Source organism: Eriocheir sinensis, chromosome 17 (assembly GCF_024679095.1).
Source record: "Eriocheir sinensis breed Jianghai 21 chromosome 17, ASM2467909v1, whole genome shotgun sequence".
NCBI lineage: Eukaryota > Metazoa > Arthropoda > Malacostraca > Decapoda > Varunidae > Eriocheir > Eriocheir sinensis.
This window is the reverse complement of record NC_066525.1, coordinates 8,477,285-8,494,497: the sequence shown is the minus strand read 5'-3', so window position 1 is coordinate 8,494,497 and position 17,213 is coordinate 8,477,285. Positions and strand designations below refer to the sequence as shown.

At 34.6% G+C, this 17,213-nt stretch overlaps 1 protein-coding gene across 2 annotated transcripts; it reads right to left on the bottom strand.

Moving 5' to 3' along the window:
- Positions 1-2,881: 2,881 nt before the first annotated feature.
- On the bottom strand, positions 2,882-13,910 carry LOC126999910 (phosphatidate cytidylyltransferase, mitochondrial-like). 2 transcript variants are annotated; one of them, XM_050863065.1, is made up of 8 exons: positions 13,681-13,828; positions 11,513-11,567; positions 6,929-7,111; positions 6,671-6,782; positions 5,721-5,855; positions 4,853-5,061; positions 4,355-4,460; positions 2,882-3,821 (listed from the first exon to the last, which is right to left on the bottom strand). In XM_050863065.1, the coding sequence occupies exons 3-8, from the start codon at positions 7,103-7,105 to the stop codon at positions 3,691-3,693; spliced, it is 870 nt and encodes a 289-aa protein (XP_050719022.1). In that variant the 5' UTR covers positions 7,106-7,111; positions 11,513-11,567; positions 13,681-13,828; the 3' UTR covers positions 2,882-3,690. The 2 variants fall into 2 exon arrangements, with proteins under 2 accessions (XP_050719022.1, XP_050719021.1); XM_050863064.1 differs by lacking the exon at positions 11,513-11,567 and having other exon boundaries at positions 13,681-13,910.
- Positions 13,911-17,213: the final 3,303 nt, after the last annotated feature.

Here is a 17,213-nt window from a genome sequence, read left to right as displayed (position 1 = left end):
GCTCCTCAGACTTCTCTCAAGGGGATAACCAAAATAAGGAGTATCCCTCTCCTTACTGCATAAGTTCTGTCCTTTCATCTTCTAGGATTTTACCTTTCCACCACTATCATAAATAATCCAGAACTGTGCTCCCATTTTAAAGGGGTCTGAGACATCTGCTGGTATCTCTTCTTTTTTTTTTTATGCGTAGCATTGCTCTAAACGCATACTGTGGGATATACTAGAACAAATGTAATTGGTAATTCTAGAACTTCATTCATGATGGCATACATTGATATATATAACATGCATTTATGGGTAATGTGCTCCAGGACATTGGCCAAGGCCAAAGTTGCCATGCAACTCAAACATTTAAACACAAAAAATAGAATATAAAATCAAGATGGTGTAGAACTCATGTACACCATACAGTGCGAGGAGAGATTACCTGGATCAGGAACCCCGTATGTTATCATAGATGGTAAGTAGCGTTGCTTTGAAAAGATTACTTGTATCAGAAATTTTGGGTCTAGACACAAATAGCACTTCTGCAAGTTGTTTACCAAAATATCACTATCTGTAGGTTTTATGACTGTCATATCACTTAATGCTAATATGCAGCTATTAGAGGTATTTTTAACTTTGGTTCCATTGCATTCTTTGGGTCAGAATACCTGGGAGAAAATAAAGGTACTGGCATGGAGGCCCATCTTGGACTTTGAAAATGAAAACAATGGGATTCTTTAGTACTCTCAAGTGGGATATCTACAAGGGTTCCCAGACGTGTAAAAAAATCAGCTTTGGCACCCAAACTTCAACCCTTAGTTATTTTTCTGGATAAAATTGGTAAACTATTACTGTTAATTTTGAATGGGATAGAAGCAGTGGTGGGATTAAATTTTTTTAAGAACAGGTTCTCTCTATGAGGGGTTTACCAAAATAAGTTGTAAGTAAAAAGTGTTCATGGGGGAAAAATTGAGAACCCCTGATTTAAGCTAACAGTAACAACCGGTTCTCGGGATTAAAGAAATTCCAAGAACAGGTTCTTGCGAACCGGCTGAATCCCATCACTGGGTAGAAGCACTTGGTGCCCTTCTGTAATTACCTGAGACACAGATAATGATAATGAAGGCTGTGGGGGTCCTTAGGCTCAATGTTCAAATTGCAAAGCACTCTTAGACTCCTAGCCAGTATACATGTAAACATGGTAGCTGCTTTCCCATAAAATGAGGTATTGTAATGCATTTGATGATATGAAATATATTACACTACCTCATTAATGTTTGTGGGAGAGAAGCTGCCATGTTTACATGTATACTTGAATATGTTTCATGTCTAGTGATAATTATTATCATTAGACAAGATAGATATAAGATACTGGTAAAACTAGAGAACTACAAAAAGTAATATGTGAGGTTTTAGAAAGGTACATATTGTGAGATAAAGAAAATGTGGTGACAACACAATTACTGTCTATAAAACCAAAGGCTGTTTTGTTTAATAAGATGTTCATAATATCAATTAACTGGTCTGTGGGAAGAGTGTCAAGAGACACGTTACTAGGGCTGCAACCTCCCAGTGACTCCAGGTTATCTTGAAAAGATGTATACTTCTACACCTACATTTTGAGTAGAAATCTTTCAGGTAATTTTATACACTGTTTGCCTTATAAGCCACAAAATATGATGCCTCATACCACTTAGTAACATTGTATTCTACCTCCACATGCTTAATATGCCATCTTATTCTAACCTTGAAGGTTGCAGAAAACCATTTAGCTTTTAAATCATTGTTTCATTTTGCAGAAATATGAGAGGAACTGCCCCTGATCCGGTATTTGTCTTACGAGGAGCAGAATCACCAGTAACAGCTTTGACCTTCATCTGTCCAGCAGAAGGACAAAGAGACAGTTACATAGCTGCTGGAACTCAAGATGGGCAGATTTTCGTTTGGAACCTAAAGGTTTGGACACTAATTCAGATTTTTTTTTTTTTTTTTTTTTTTTTTAATAACTCATAATTATGAAAACTTGTACTTACCATGCATTTGCTTGAATATGAAAAATATCTATCAGTTTTCATTACTCTTTGACAGACCAAATGCAAGGTGATGGAATGGGCAGGCCACTCAGGTAAATCCATCCACTGGCTCTATAGTGAAACTCCTGATGTGCTGTGGTCACAAGGAAGGTGTGACTGTGTAAAGGCATGGAATATACATTCATCTGTTACTATAGCAACATATCCATTAATTGATTACCTTGGATTTGGTCCTTCACACATCATTCAAATAGACAACAATACTAAACTACTGTGTCTTCCTGGGCCATCTCAGGAGGGAGTGACTGTCTGGGATACAGGTAAAAATATAAAAGTCAGTACATTAATACCACCTGATGCTAGAGTTCATGGTAGTGTGATGCAGCCAAGGTGGATAAAAATTAAAGATGTCATTAGTCTTGGTGTTATATATGAAAGTGGGCATCTTACTCTGTGGGACTGGGCTAACTCCAAGATTGCCAATCAGTGTCAAATTACAGACAACCCAATGTGCTTCACTTTTGATGAATCCTCTCAAACTGGCATCATTGGTACTGCCTCAGAAAAAATATATATGTTTGATATAAACAGTGATTTGAGTGTCACCATTACCAAAGAGTTTTCAGTCACAAATGCTGGTGTTTCTTCATGTGTACTGCGACCTGATGGAAAGCTGTTTGTAACAGGAGGGTGGGATTCACGAATTCGTGTCTTTTCTTGCAAAAAATGTAAGCCGCTAGCAGTATTAATGTATCATAAAAAAACTGTAGAATGTGTTGCCTACTCCACAGATGGTATAAATGAGATAGGTGGTGGATATCTGCTAGCTGCTGGCTCCTCAGATAAAAGTGTCTCTCTTTGGAGTATATTCAATTAGAGGCCATCAATACAAAGTTTCTGGCTGTCAGCTAATGTTACTTTATGCAAATTTTAAGTGACACACTGAAACTCATTGCATTTTATGATACAATAAACACAATATAAATAAAAAAAAAAAGTTTACATCTTTGGTCATTTTTGTGCTCATGCCAAATAAGCATTTTACTTCCAAGCAGCAAGTACATGGTGACATTATTTTTCCCTGCATTCACTCAAACCCCTTCATTATTAAACAAATTTAGGGTAAGTCAAGTGCTTTATATAGAAAAAATAAGGAAAGATATGAGACTGTTGAGGATTTTTTATTTTATTTATTTATTTATTTTTTATTTATTTTTAGCTACACTGTCATGGGATTTTTGCTGTATATATTTTTGTAACATTTCCCTCCTCACATTTCTGGAGCTTGGAAGTATACCATCAATCATTCAGAACAAGTCAGTTTTCATCCTGCTGGCCATAAGTTTGGGTTCAGATGGCCTAGTTTCACATGATGTGAGGGAAAATTTGTTATACAATAAAATCATTTGGAATTCTTATATGATCAGTTTCCAGGGATCCAGTTAATAGATGCATACAGTAGTGCAAATATCTCATATTTTGATACCCTGGGGTCAGAATATTCTCAAGACTACCTTCATGAAGTAAAATGCCATTTTCTTCTAATATTTGTCATAATTTGATTATAAATAGCTAGTCAGTATTTCTTTATATTTTATTTACAAATTTACACGCATACCTTAGTTACACTGTAGACTATATAATGAAATGGAACCCAAGAGTACAAAATGTGTTATCTCTGCAAACTTTTCCACATTTTTTTCACTTTGGACCAAGAATACCTGAGAGACTTGAGAGCACCTGCAGTCAGTATGCCTTTGATGCTTTGAGTTAAACTAGAGACCTTTACAATGTCTTCAATACCTGTAAGAAGAAAAAGAAAAGAAAAAAGAATATATGTTATTTTCAACATAGTGTTTCAATAAGAGCAATGCATATTTTTTCTCTTCACTTGCCATGATATGCTCATCCCTATGCACACTAGTGTGTTTGCTTTAAGGAAATATAATGAAATTGAACCTGACATCATAGTTTTCTGATTTCCCGTGGAATGATTACTGCTTCCAGGTCAGAGACCCTTCTGTGTGCGCCCAACACATTACAGAAGTGATTGCGTTTGTGACAAGTCACACATTCCACATACTTTATCTTATCCTCATGCTAAAAACACCTCATCTAATCATGTTTGTTCTCATGTTTTCAAAGATAAAGAGGCAGTTCACAAAAGGTATCTGAGCCTTCAAACTTATCCTAATCATACTCTACATTTCTGCTTGGAATTGGGCCAAATTTATTGTGTGATTTTTGGTTTCAGGATTAAACTTATGGTTCACTAAACTTTCTAATATGATGTGAATTTTAAAGAAAAATATCAGAAGTTTTATCTATTTGCTCACCTTTACGTATGACATCCTCTACATCTGTGTCATGAGCAGCTGCTCTGAGAACATCCTCTAGATCTCTATTTCTACGGTCCTTATTCCACTCCTTAATCAACATAAGCTGTAAAAAATAATACCAAATGTTTATAATATATCCTCTTCCTTCCCACATATATTTTCTTCCCGGGAAGAAAGAATGAAAATGTTTCAGGATGACTACAATAAATTAAGGTCATTATATATTACTTTACACAGGTACAGTTATTTGTCAGGCCTGATATTTTAGGCCCGCTTCACATGAGTGGTTTTTTCCCGTGCGGTTTAGAAATCAATGAAGTTCAATGAGGCCCTAAACACAGCCAGCGTGTGAAGGACCTCATTGAACTTCATTGATTTCTAAACCACGCAGGAAAAAACGCACGTGTGAAGCGGGCATTATACTTTCTCAAATGCAAGACAAATCCCTTATTCAAGAATCCGAAATATAAGAACCGAAGGGAGGTATAGACTAACCTGTAATCTTTTAGGAAGCATGGAGAGATGATACAACCTTGCTGGTGGGGAGGTGTCTTGCTCTCCCATTCCACTGAGTGTGTCCAGAATTACATATTCTTCTAGTTCTTTAAGAACTGGTGTATAAAGGCTTCGAAATTCATGCTTTTGGGCCCCAACTATGTTCTTCACTTTATTCTGGTCTTCACCAACATACATCCGGAAGTCTCCTTGAGAGAAAGAGGGAGAGAGAGAATATATATATATATATATATATATATATATATATATATATATATATATATATATATATATATATATATATATATATATATATATATATATATATATATATATATATATATATATATATATATATATATATGATTTTGCCAATACCAGTTTCAAAAACAATGGTTTTCACACATCATTTCAATTATTTTGAGTGATGGATTTCTTTGCTAGAAGAAAGCATGCAGGTGCATCTTGGATGGAGTTTCTTTGCTACCATCTTCATGATGTAGTCACCAGTCTTGCAACCTTATCGTGACCAAGGATACATGTATAAAGGTGCTTTTTCAGGTTCTAATTAGACATTACTGGTGAGATGCTATGTGTGTGTGTGTGTGTGGCAGATTTTTTTTTTTTTTTTTTTTTTTTTTTTTTTTAAGACACAGGTCCAGTCTAAATCACTAACAAGGAAACATGATGTTAAGCTTATAAACACCCTTATTTTTCTTTGTGTGGGTGAAGTGGTCATCTCCAATACTTGATGTATGCCCAGTACAAAAAGATTTCTATGTATCGGATGGGGATCAGACCTGAAATCTCTTCATTGTAAGTCAAACATCTTACCATTGCACTGCACAAAATACCAGATCAAGCCTACCTGCATATGAAAGTCCAGCCAGAGTGATGTACAACTGCTCTTCACTGAAAAGCTCTGGTAGCAGGAGAAGGGCAGTGTGCACTGCAGAAAACAAATTCAACTTGAGGGCAGTGTGAAGCTCTTCATCTTCAGATTCTGAAATACATGTATTATAAATAATCAACCATGTGGTAATTACAGCTTGACTTAACTTGATGTAATTATAACTGTAGCACACATTCCTTTGGTTTGATGATTGATAACCTTATGAATCATCACAGTGTATCCCATGACCTGCGGACACAAAGGGAGGTGTTATATTACCTCAGTTTATCAGTTAAACAAAGTACAAAAAAATAGGAAATACATCATTAATATTGCCCACTGGAGGCAGCCCTACTTGCATCTAGACTTTTAAAATAACTATAAATGTAATATTGTCCCTGATACTTCATTATGTCCTACAGCCCATGCAAGTCTTGATGCAAACAGTATGTACATAAAAGTTTGGATATTGCCATTCATTTTGCATTATGAATTTATTCAAGTCCAGCTTACCTCCCTCCCCAACTCAAATTCACATTCACACACACAGTCCTTCATCATATTTAGCCACTTTCTGTATCATTTCTGTTTGTCTTTGTCATTAACTTTACCTTCATAGATCCTTTTCACCACTCTTTGTGCTCTCCATCTTTTCAATATAGCCTAGGTACTTTATGTATATAGTTGGTAAACTATCAAGATAAAAGGTTAGGGAAATGCCAGTTGAATGTATAGAAGTATGTTTCTTCAGTAGATTTCTTTTATTAAGCTGTTCTTACTTTACAATTTCACTATTAATATTTTGCCTTTTTATGCTAACTTATTTTGGATCTCATCTTTTCTTTAAGGGAGAAGGTAGGTCACATCAAAATATAGAGAAAAACATTACAATAATGGAGCAAGAATAACATAAAAGATGTACTTACCCTTGTGCAGTAAGAGGACTGGCTTATGTAAGCGGCCAGCAACATACAATGTGTCCCAGTCTAACAGGTCTGCCACTAAACTAGAGTGTGATATTACTCCATATTTTATCATCTGAAATTAAAAGGAAACCTTATTAGGGATAACAGAAATAATATGCACTTAATGCATATCCCTAAAGGGTGCCAATTTCACAGTAATCCTGAAGAAACTTGAATGATAGATAATTTAATTAGAAAACAATCGCCTAACAAACTTACTCCCTCATGTGTTGGAACGAGTGTATTGAAGTACACTTTGGCTCCCCAGTTTTCTTGAACTCTGCCAATGAAGTGAGGCCCTCCAAACCTCAGTGCAGAGTAATGCTTAGGATTTTGTGCCATGTTCACTTGATGCCATTCCTGTGGATCCCGGACTGCCACTATGAAGTCCATCATGTTATCCTGGAGAGAATTTCTGCGTTACTGATAAAGTTTTACCAATAAAGCAATATTAGGTATTTGGAATGATACAGATTTATTGATTGGGACTGTAGCATTACTTATATAATCAAATATTTGAATAAAATCTTAAACTTTTTTCTAATACATTACCTATATCTTCAGCATGTAGCATTACAAATATTGAAACTAAAAATATACTTTTGGGCACCTAAGCAAGACAAATAAAGGAAGAGGATGGATAAGCTCATAAAAACAAATAAGAAAGCTGTTGTGACTCATTCCATGTCCAGACTTATGCGGCACAGACCAAGAGTGCTAGAATGACACAATGCCTCATTTCCTCTTTACCTTCATGCTGTCATTTGACCATTATTATGATTATGATATTCTCTCTCTCTCTCTCGCTCTCGCTCTCGATCTCTCTCTCTCTCTCACACTATGGTCTTGGTTCAAATATCTTGTCATGGAAAATAATAACTTATATAAAACAGATATCTGCACTGCACAAGTGATGAGGCTCTGTATTTCTGATGATTAAAAGACATCAGATAAGGGAAAAGTGTATTCTGCTAATAATCCAGAATGCTCTTTACTCATAAACAGTTTCCTTGCATTTTCTATTCACAAACCACATACTACCAAATACATTTAACCCTAGAACGCTAACCATGGGTATGAGGTACCCGAAGCGAATGACGTCATTGCCATTGTGTATGGTTCGTGTTTGAGAGGGTACCCACCTCTCCAGTAGCTTCATGCCGTGCCTGACAGTGGGGGGGGAAGGTCGTTGTCTTCTGCTCTCTGCTCTTTGTTGTTTGGCTACATTCACACGTGCGGTGCATACCCATGGTTGGTGCTACAGTGTGTGTATATGTCCCTGGTGTGTTTTTTACTTTTTTTTTTTTGATCACTGTGCAGTGGATCACAGACCCTGGGCCATATAAGAAGTCGGAAGATGATAGATGATTTTTTTTTTTTTTTTTTTTTTTTTTTTTTTTTTTTTTTTTTTTTTTTTTTTTTTTAGTTTTTTCAGTACCTGATTTTCAACAAAACGTTTTTCAGTTTTTCTTCTTCTAAGTCAAGATAGTCCCTTCAGTCAGTTTATTCCTTCTTAACTTTATATTTATTTTTTTTTTTTTTTTTTTTTTTTTTTTTTTTTTTTTTATGTTGTGTGTGTGTGGGTTTGGTGTTGTGGTTTTTTCTAGGTTGTTGTAGTTAAAGAAACAAGCAAATAAATAAATATAAATAAGAACAATTTCACTGTAAATGAAGGCAAAGTTCCACTCCATGTACAATATTCTTAGGTGAAAGAATAACCCTAATTAAGTATCCTGAGGAATAATATAAATGAAGCACACAAAAACATCAAATATGAGGTTGACCATTATATGAATACACACTACTTTTGGGAATGATGAAATTTTCACCTAAATCAAAATATCATTAGTAAAAGCTCAACTGATCTTAAAATTGATAATGGTAAAAAACATGAATTGGCACTTGGTTCTAAACATTTTAGAACACTCTTTGAGCCAGAAAACAATGCACATAGCAGCATCCATGCAGGAATTGGTGACATATTAAAAAAAAAAAAAAAATAAAAAAAGGGCAAGTTCAGTTCTATTAATGCCTAATCTATTATACAATTATCAAATGCTGCATGAATAAAACTACAGAAATATTATCTTACAAGGAGACACTGTCAATACAAATGAAATATATTAATCATAAAAAAAAAGAATTATTTCATTAAATCACAAAACTGGCATTATAGTTTTCAATAAGGTTCAGCATCTTGTTACGTATACTTTAGCACAGTGTTTGACTCACTCATTGCAGCAGCTGGAAACACACTTCATTATAATGTGACTGAAACATATCGAATGCTTGTGTGCAGCTATGCTTTTCTGGGCAGTTTGTCTTCCATTTTGTCCACTCAAGTAACTAGACAGTACAGCATTAAGCACGTTAAACTTCTATTTCTATTAACATTGTTTTACCTTAGGGCAGTGAATGTGGAAAAAAAATTAAAATTTTCACCCCACTAGTCATTTAATACACTGTTATGATTACTCTGTATTGCAATAATTATATTTGTGAATTTCAAAGAAAAACCCTGCAAATCATATTCAATTTTCTTTGTTTTTTTGTTTTTGTGAACTCCACTCTGTCGACTGTAAGTAGTACTGATACTCAACCTTTTTGGTTCAGGCTCTATTTTCATTTTTTTTTTATATACATGAGGGATACTTTATTTTTTATATATAAAATATGAATCTCCATATTGCAGTGATGAATAATATTTAAGTCATATGCTTAGTTACATGTAATTTTAAGCCCCTCCCAGTTCAAGTATTTATATGAACAATTCTTCGTGTTCTCAACATTATCTTTTAAAGAACTAACAATTCACTTGAACAACATGAACAGAGGAGACAAAAATATTAACAATATTTGAATTGCATATTTCTACAAAGTTTATAAATAATATATCTCCCAAAATCCTGATCCTAAACATTGTTCTGCACTCCATAAGGCAAATGAGTAACAGGGAGTGTAATGAGCAGACAGGTTATCAAGCAAACTTGTTATTAGCACCTACATAATGTTCTGGAAAACATGTCAAGGACATGAAGGGTTGACCAAATTATCTGAGAGGCCATTATGAATACAGAAATTGCATCCTTAAAAGAGTTACTGTAAATATGCAATAGATATGGCCTTTAAAAAATACCATGGGTGGAGAAAAGTGACAAAATGCAGAACCTTGATTCAAATTTATCAAGTAGGAATGATTACTATTGTCGTTCCAGGAGAATCTGGCGGGCGGGGAGGGTGGCAGCTGCGGGGTCAGCTGAGCCCCGCATCTGCCACACACTCTCAATACCTCTCGCTTCCTCTTATATGTCAGCTATTTACTACCTTTAAATGAATTTAATTAACTAACTGGATAATCCAAAGATTTTGTATAAATACCACGACACTTGGCAAGTGTCGTCGTATTTATACAAAATCTTTGTTATTATCCTAAAAACGAAATAATCTTAACATTATATGACCTTATTGGATTATCCAATTATTTGATTAAATTCATTTAAAGGTAGTAAATAGCTGATATATGAGAGGAAGCGAGAGGTATTGAGAGTGTGTGGCAGATACGGGGCTTAGCTGACCCCGCAGCCGCCACCCTTGCCCACCAGATTCTCCTGGAATGACTATAATCTTAGGTTGTAAACACATTGGAAGAACCATGTAAACAAAAGAGTTGCCATCATTATGGAACAATACCAATTGACACAATGATTGTACCACACAATGATGCACAAAATTTCAAACCACATAGCAGTACACAGAAAATTTACATGTCACTTCGGTAGAATTTGATGGGAAAGAAATGTCTGACTCATACCATGAAAATTAACAACAGGTGGTGAAGCAATTTTTATACTAATTTGGGGCAGAAAGATGAATCACTATTTTTTTAGGTGCCCTCTTAATGAAAATGAAAAATATACACAAAAAAATCATGACTGCAACACTTGGTTAAAGATGCTCAAAATTACAAAAAAAGATACTCAAAACCACAACAAATTCTTCAAGGCATACTACTAATTTTACTCACTGACAGGAACATTATACTTTTTATGGATTTCTTTTAGAGTCACCTGCTCTAGTTCTGCAAGGCGACCTAAAACAAGCTGAGCTGCATCCTTGACTTCATTGTATCTATGAAGATTATCTATGTGACCCTGCAACTCTTCAACTTTAAAACCACTTTCTTTGAGAGCTGTAATATCCTTATCAAGATCAACTTCTTGCCTGATTAAATTAGAAAGTTCCTCTTCTGGTGTTTCACAGTGCTGTTGAAATAATTTGTTCCTTGGACTTTGGAAGGGAGATGTAAACTGTCTTGGCAGAAGTTTCCTTGAAAACTTAAGATGCCTGCCACTGGTGTTTTGGGGTGTAATGTGATTGGGGAAAGACAGTGATTTACTTGGAGTCATTGTTCTTAATTGACCAGTCATGACTTCCTCTTTATTTGTTTGAGAATCACACCTACTTGTATCTACACCTCTATTTGCTGAGGTTTGTCCAACTCCTGAGACTGATTCTGATTCAACATTATCACTTGAAGGCCTTGGAGATCGAAATGGACTCCTAAAAGCCTGATGAACATTAGAATCCTTTGAAACTGTCAAGCATGTCTTCCTTTTCAGTGACATATTTCATCAAGATTTCAATTAAAGAGATGTGATAGCTCAGTGAAGTCCATGCAACTATTATATTTGTGCACCTCCTTTAGAATATGCTATTCAAATTCAACAAAGTTATCTTTCACTGTGTTCAGTATCTTGCTCTCATTGAGAATGTAAGCATTGAAGGCATTATTTGTTGGTATACTCAGTATCCGTTGAAGATCCAGGATGTTTATATCAGCTCACCCATGGTCTTAATACTGCAAAGCAAGAAAACTAGACCTTAGAAAAGTGTCATCCCTTGTTTTCAACTTGTTTCCATTCATAGTCAATGTAATACAAAGCAAACTGGTTTTGGTATTAAAGCTACCATAACTAATATGTATGAAAAATCACAAAGGTATAAAAAAAATTAAAAAATCCACTGTACATTCATAAAAAAAAAATGCATTGCAGAAAAAAAAATCTTTACATTTAATAGTATTTTTGATTTAGCAAAAAAATCTCTGACTCTTTTGAAAGAGAGCACCTATTATTATCAATGTTAGCTAATGTGAGGGGAGGCTTAACCCTCTCGCACACTGTAAGTTTCCAATAAGTTTCTGTTCCACTCATCATGCATTTCTCAGGCCCAACCGGCCTTTTTTTGCTGCTGCGATACTCTACATTCCTGGACGTATTTCACCCTCACAGATATATCGTAACCCAATAAATTTGGCAGCAATGGCTTCATAAAGACTTGTACTAGAACATGTGCAAATAAAAATAGAGGAATATATATATATATATATATATATATATATATATATATATATATATATATATATATATATATATATATATAGATATATATATATATATATATATCGTGCAGTAGTTTGTTCGTTCGCCGCACCTACGTCCTTGCTGGGGCGAAGGTGCGGATGTGGTGTTGTTGAGAGTTTGTTTAATGTTTTTTGTCTAATACATTGATCTATTCGTTACAAGCTATTTCAGCAATACGTATTAGAAAGCATATTCATTTTAACTGTTCTTATCAATTTTAAATGTGTTAATATAGTACATATGTATTACTTTTATTTATTTTTGATGTTTTATAACGTTTTAGTATAGAAAAAAAAAATTTTAATTGCATTATCCAGATCAATTTCGGATAATCTGGTTTTTCGGATAATCCGCTTTCGGATAATCGGGGTTTTACTGTATATATAAACAATACAAACTTGTTTTAAGTCTTCGTATAGAGTATTGTAGACAATAAATCCTAAGTACCAACTCTTCCCCACTCGCTAGCTCGAAATTTTTTGGGCCAAGTTTTATAGCCGAATATATGTTTCGAAGTGGAATTTAATGATGATTCTTATGGTATCCTCAAAATCCTCATACGCCTATTAGTTCCTGAGTTACACCAAGAAAACTGTATTTTTTTCCACTCCCGTCAGAGTAGGCTAACATCTAAAAATCGCTTAAAGCTCCTCATCTACGCTCCTTAGAAAGGTTGCCATATGTTACCATTAAGAAACTTATCCCAATAAAAGACGCTCCCAAATTTGATGCACTTTCACCGAAAACTTAATTTTTAATAATTTTTTTTACTTTTATGACACGTTTCACATCATTGTGCGCCAGGACCTTTTACCCTTGATGACGCAAAACGTATCATCGTGCCAAGAGGGTTAATTAAATTAACTGAAAATACTGAATAATTTCCATCATCATCATTACTTCTAAGCAATAGGCCTTCAACTGGCTAATGTAGGAAAATTCACTATGTATACAGTTTATGAAGCCATTGATACCAAATTTATTGGGGTACGATATATCTGTGATGGTAAAATACGTACTGGAATATAGAATTTCGTGGCGGCAAAAAAAGGCTGGTCGGGCTTGAGAGATGCATGGTGAGTGGAAGAGAAACTTACTGGAAACTTACTGTGCGCGAGAGGGTTAAAGTCTACCAGAAAATAAGTGTATAAGATTACACTCAACATGGTGAACCAAGACACCACCAAACACAGGAAGTACCACTCCATGTATTCTTGACCATATCGTAATCTTCAGCCATTAATAGGGTTGTTCTTGACAATTATTGATCCACGCCGATCTGTACAATTATTTTTGCATAGAACAGTTCACACAACATAGTTACCAATTGTGAAGGTTTTGAGTGCTCTGCTCTGTAAGCAGCCTCATTCAGCAACATATCACCAACGAATAAAGCACCCTTACACAACTAAGGAAAAACTCACCGATAGGAATGACCCGACACGACTAACTCCTTAATTTTAAAAAGTGAGCGGTTACTTAGCAAGGTGGGATTATGTTTCTGAAAAATGCAGGACGAGCCTCGTCAAAGCAATTATCCTGACTCACTTTGACATTTCGATGTCCCAGTTGTTTGAATACTCCGGAGCCATACGCAAAAGCAAGGGAATATCCTTTTGGAAAGCTCTGCAACACGCGTGAGTAACGTGAGGGCATGGCTCTTGTTTACCACGTTTTCATCGGCACACTAACCACACTCTCTTGAGTCTCTTGAGTCTTGATCCTCTCATTTAATTTCATTTCTAGGGGACCCGCAAAGGGCCACTTTCGGGTGGCATGATATGTGGGGGTTGTGCGGGGGATTCAAGGGGCCAGGACAGGATTAGGATGAGGAAAGGTATCGGGATATGGTAAAGGCAGGATTAGGGAGATAATGATTGATAATCCTATTCCTAAATGTGTCAAGAGCGGGACTATTAACTACATGAGATGGGAGATGAATCTCTTCTGCTTATTCACACGCCTCATATTTTCACAATAATACACTAAAGTAATTACCACGCTTTCATCAGCACTAATAAATTTGCCGGGAGTTTTCTTTAGTTTCCGGTGGCTCAATGTAGCCCTGAATTGTTGTTGTGACCAAATATATAGACTTTGGTTGTGAGTGTCTTTTTCTTCTTTGGTCGATCTTTGAATTGCTACGGAAGTTCGCCTTCTTTTCAGTGTTTAAATAATTGATGCACAAGTATCCTCTTCTCCCACCAATGCGGTATATGACACGGCAAATAAGTGTGTGAGGAAGTGGAAGTGAACTGCATGAAGCGAGAGAAATGCTGCATGAATGAAGTGAAAGCATATTACATAGTCGAATGAGTCTCAAACATGACCTTGTGAAGAAGCTGGCTGTAACCTGGAAAAGAAATACTGAAGGGCACACTTGTCAATTTTGCTGGCATTATTGGAGTGGTGTGAGAGGCCATTTCTATAGGTGATCTTTCCATTGTCTAACCTAACCCCACTTTTTATTGCATAGGAAAAAGGAAGCCTGCTAATGTATGTAAAAAATGTCAAATAATACTATTAACAATTATAGGATGTTTCCTTAATTATAATAATAATCATCATAATAATAAAATAATAGTTCTAATAGTAATAACTAAAATAATATATATATATATATATATATATATATATATATATATATATATATATATATATATATATATATATATATATATATATATATATATATATATATATATATATATATATATATATATATATATATATATATATATATATATATATATATATATATATATATATATATATATATATATATATATATATATATATATATATATATATATATATATATATATATATATATATACAGTGGAACCTCAGTTTTCATGATTAATCCGTTCGAAAAAGTCTGATGAAAACCGAATGTACGAAAACTGAAGCAATATTTCCCATAAGAATTAATGTAAATCCAATTAATCCGTTCCAGACACCCAAAAATATTAACAAAAAATACATTTTATAGAGAATAACCAAAGTTTAACATACAGAAAACAATGAGAAATAAATATAAATGACTAATGAAATGGATAAATGAACATTTAACGTCACTTTACCTTTACTGAAGACTCTTGTTGGCATATGGAAGATGGAGAGGAGGGGAAAGGGAGGAGGAGAGGTTCAGCTGACGGGATTGTTGGAACATGGTGATGCTACTTCCACTATGTAAAAAGCGTAAAGCTTAAGCAATTAAATATTTCGCAGTTCTTCTACTTCCACTTATAAAAAACAAAATGTACTTCTTATTCTGATGAATCTCGCTCATACGTTTTACTTTATAGAAACATATTTTACACAGTTAATAAACGTGACACCTTGCAGAATAACATCACAACGTTAATTCGCTTGAACACCAGTCTTATAAACGTGTTTGTATCTGTAATTTTTTCCTCATATTCAGGTTAAGGTGGACTGAAATTCACATATTTTATGCCAATGAGAATATACTAGCACTTCATCGTGCTTAAATGATGATATAGCAGCAGCCCCGAGCAAAATCCCCATCGCGGCCAGTGTGTGTGTGGCTATATTTGTTGTGGGTTTGGGCTTCTCAATTTGCTGATTCCCATCCTCCACATGTTGCACGGGACTCCTTTCCTTTCTTCCATCTCTTCTTTTTAAGAAAGAAGAGATGGAAGAAGGGAGGGGGGTCCCGCACAACACGTGGAAAATAAGAGCTGGCAAATTGAGGACCCCGGGCCCGCGGTGGGCACAGCCACACACACGCGGGCCCCAACAAAAACACCGCCCGGGTGGCACCGATGCAGGGGTGACCTTCCTCTTCACCCCACCCTCTTGAAGCTCTTGAGGATATGTTGGCACAAAAGGTCACACGTGTCAATCACAATCTGGCTTGAAAATAGTAGAAATAATAACAGCAACCACTTGGTGCTTGCGATGCTGCTATGTAAACAACACGGACAGACGGCCACCTGTCGGTCAAAGTCTGTACTGCCAGGCGCAACCACAACTTGGACTATAGTCCCTGGGTCGGTCAGAGTCCGACTTAGCTCAAAGTCCAAGTTAGTGAGGTTCAACAGTATATATCTATATATATATATATATATATATATATATATATATATATATATATATATATATATATATATATATATATATATATATATATATATATATATATATATATATATATATATATATATATATATATATATATATATATATATATATATATATATATATATATATATATATATATATAAAATAACATTAGCAAGCAATAATAATCATGCTACTTATTTCTCCAGAGTGCCAATTCTTCTGACAATAAAATCTGTCATTGTATGTTCTACATTGTTTACATCAAATATCAATAAAGTCAATAAAACTAAGGATTGGGTTATGTTCAATCATACGAATATTAGCATTCATTAATTTAATATTGACTCAATATTGCTGTAAAATCATATGCAGAGAAGAAATTCAAATTGTCTATTTTTTTTCAAAAATGGTATGTGTTTATTCTAATTACAACTTAATGGAGACCTTAACATGTTTGCAAGTTTGGCAGCACCACAGTATAATTTATTTCAGGCACCATATATATTTTATCATTGAAAATTGGAAAGTATTACACTTTTGACACATACTCAACCATTACTAAACACAATCCCCATAAAATTACCTAAAATCATATATATTTATCTATATCTGTCTACACACACATAATTTGTATATACATATAATATTTTTATGCTGTATATACTTGTGTAAATATTGTATTTATTTTGTTAACATTTTTATGGACAAATAAATAAGTTAATTAATCTTACTACCAAAGTCACCATTTTCCAAACCCCAAAATCCTCTCATGCTCCAGCAATAGTCATCTGGCAATGCTGATAGAAGATGTAATTCTGGTGACAGGGTGTGACTGCATATCAATATTTATTCAGTTATTACTACTTAACATATTTTTTGTATCCAGCACTGGACAAGGACTGTTTGTCTTAATCAAAATAGTGATAGTAAAACTATTTTTTCATTGATTCAATTCAACTGACTTGACATCAACAGACATTCCTTCCCCTCTG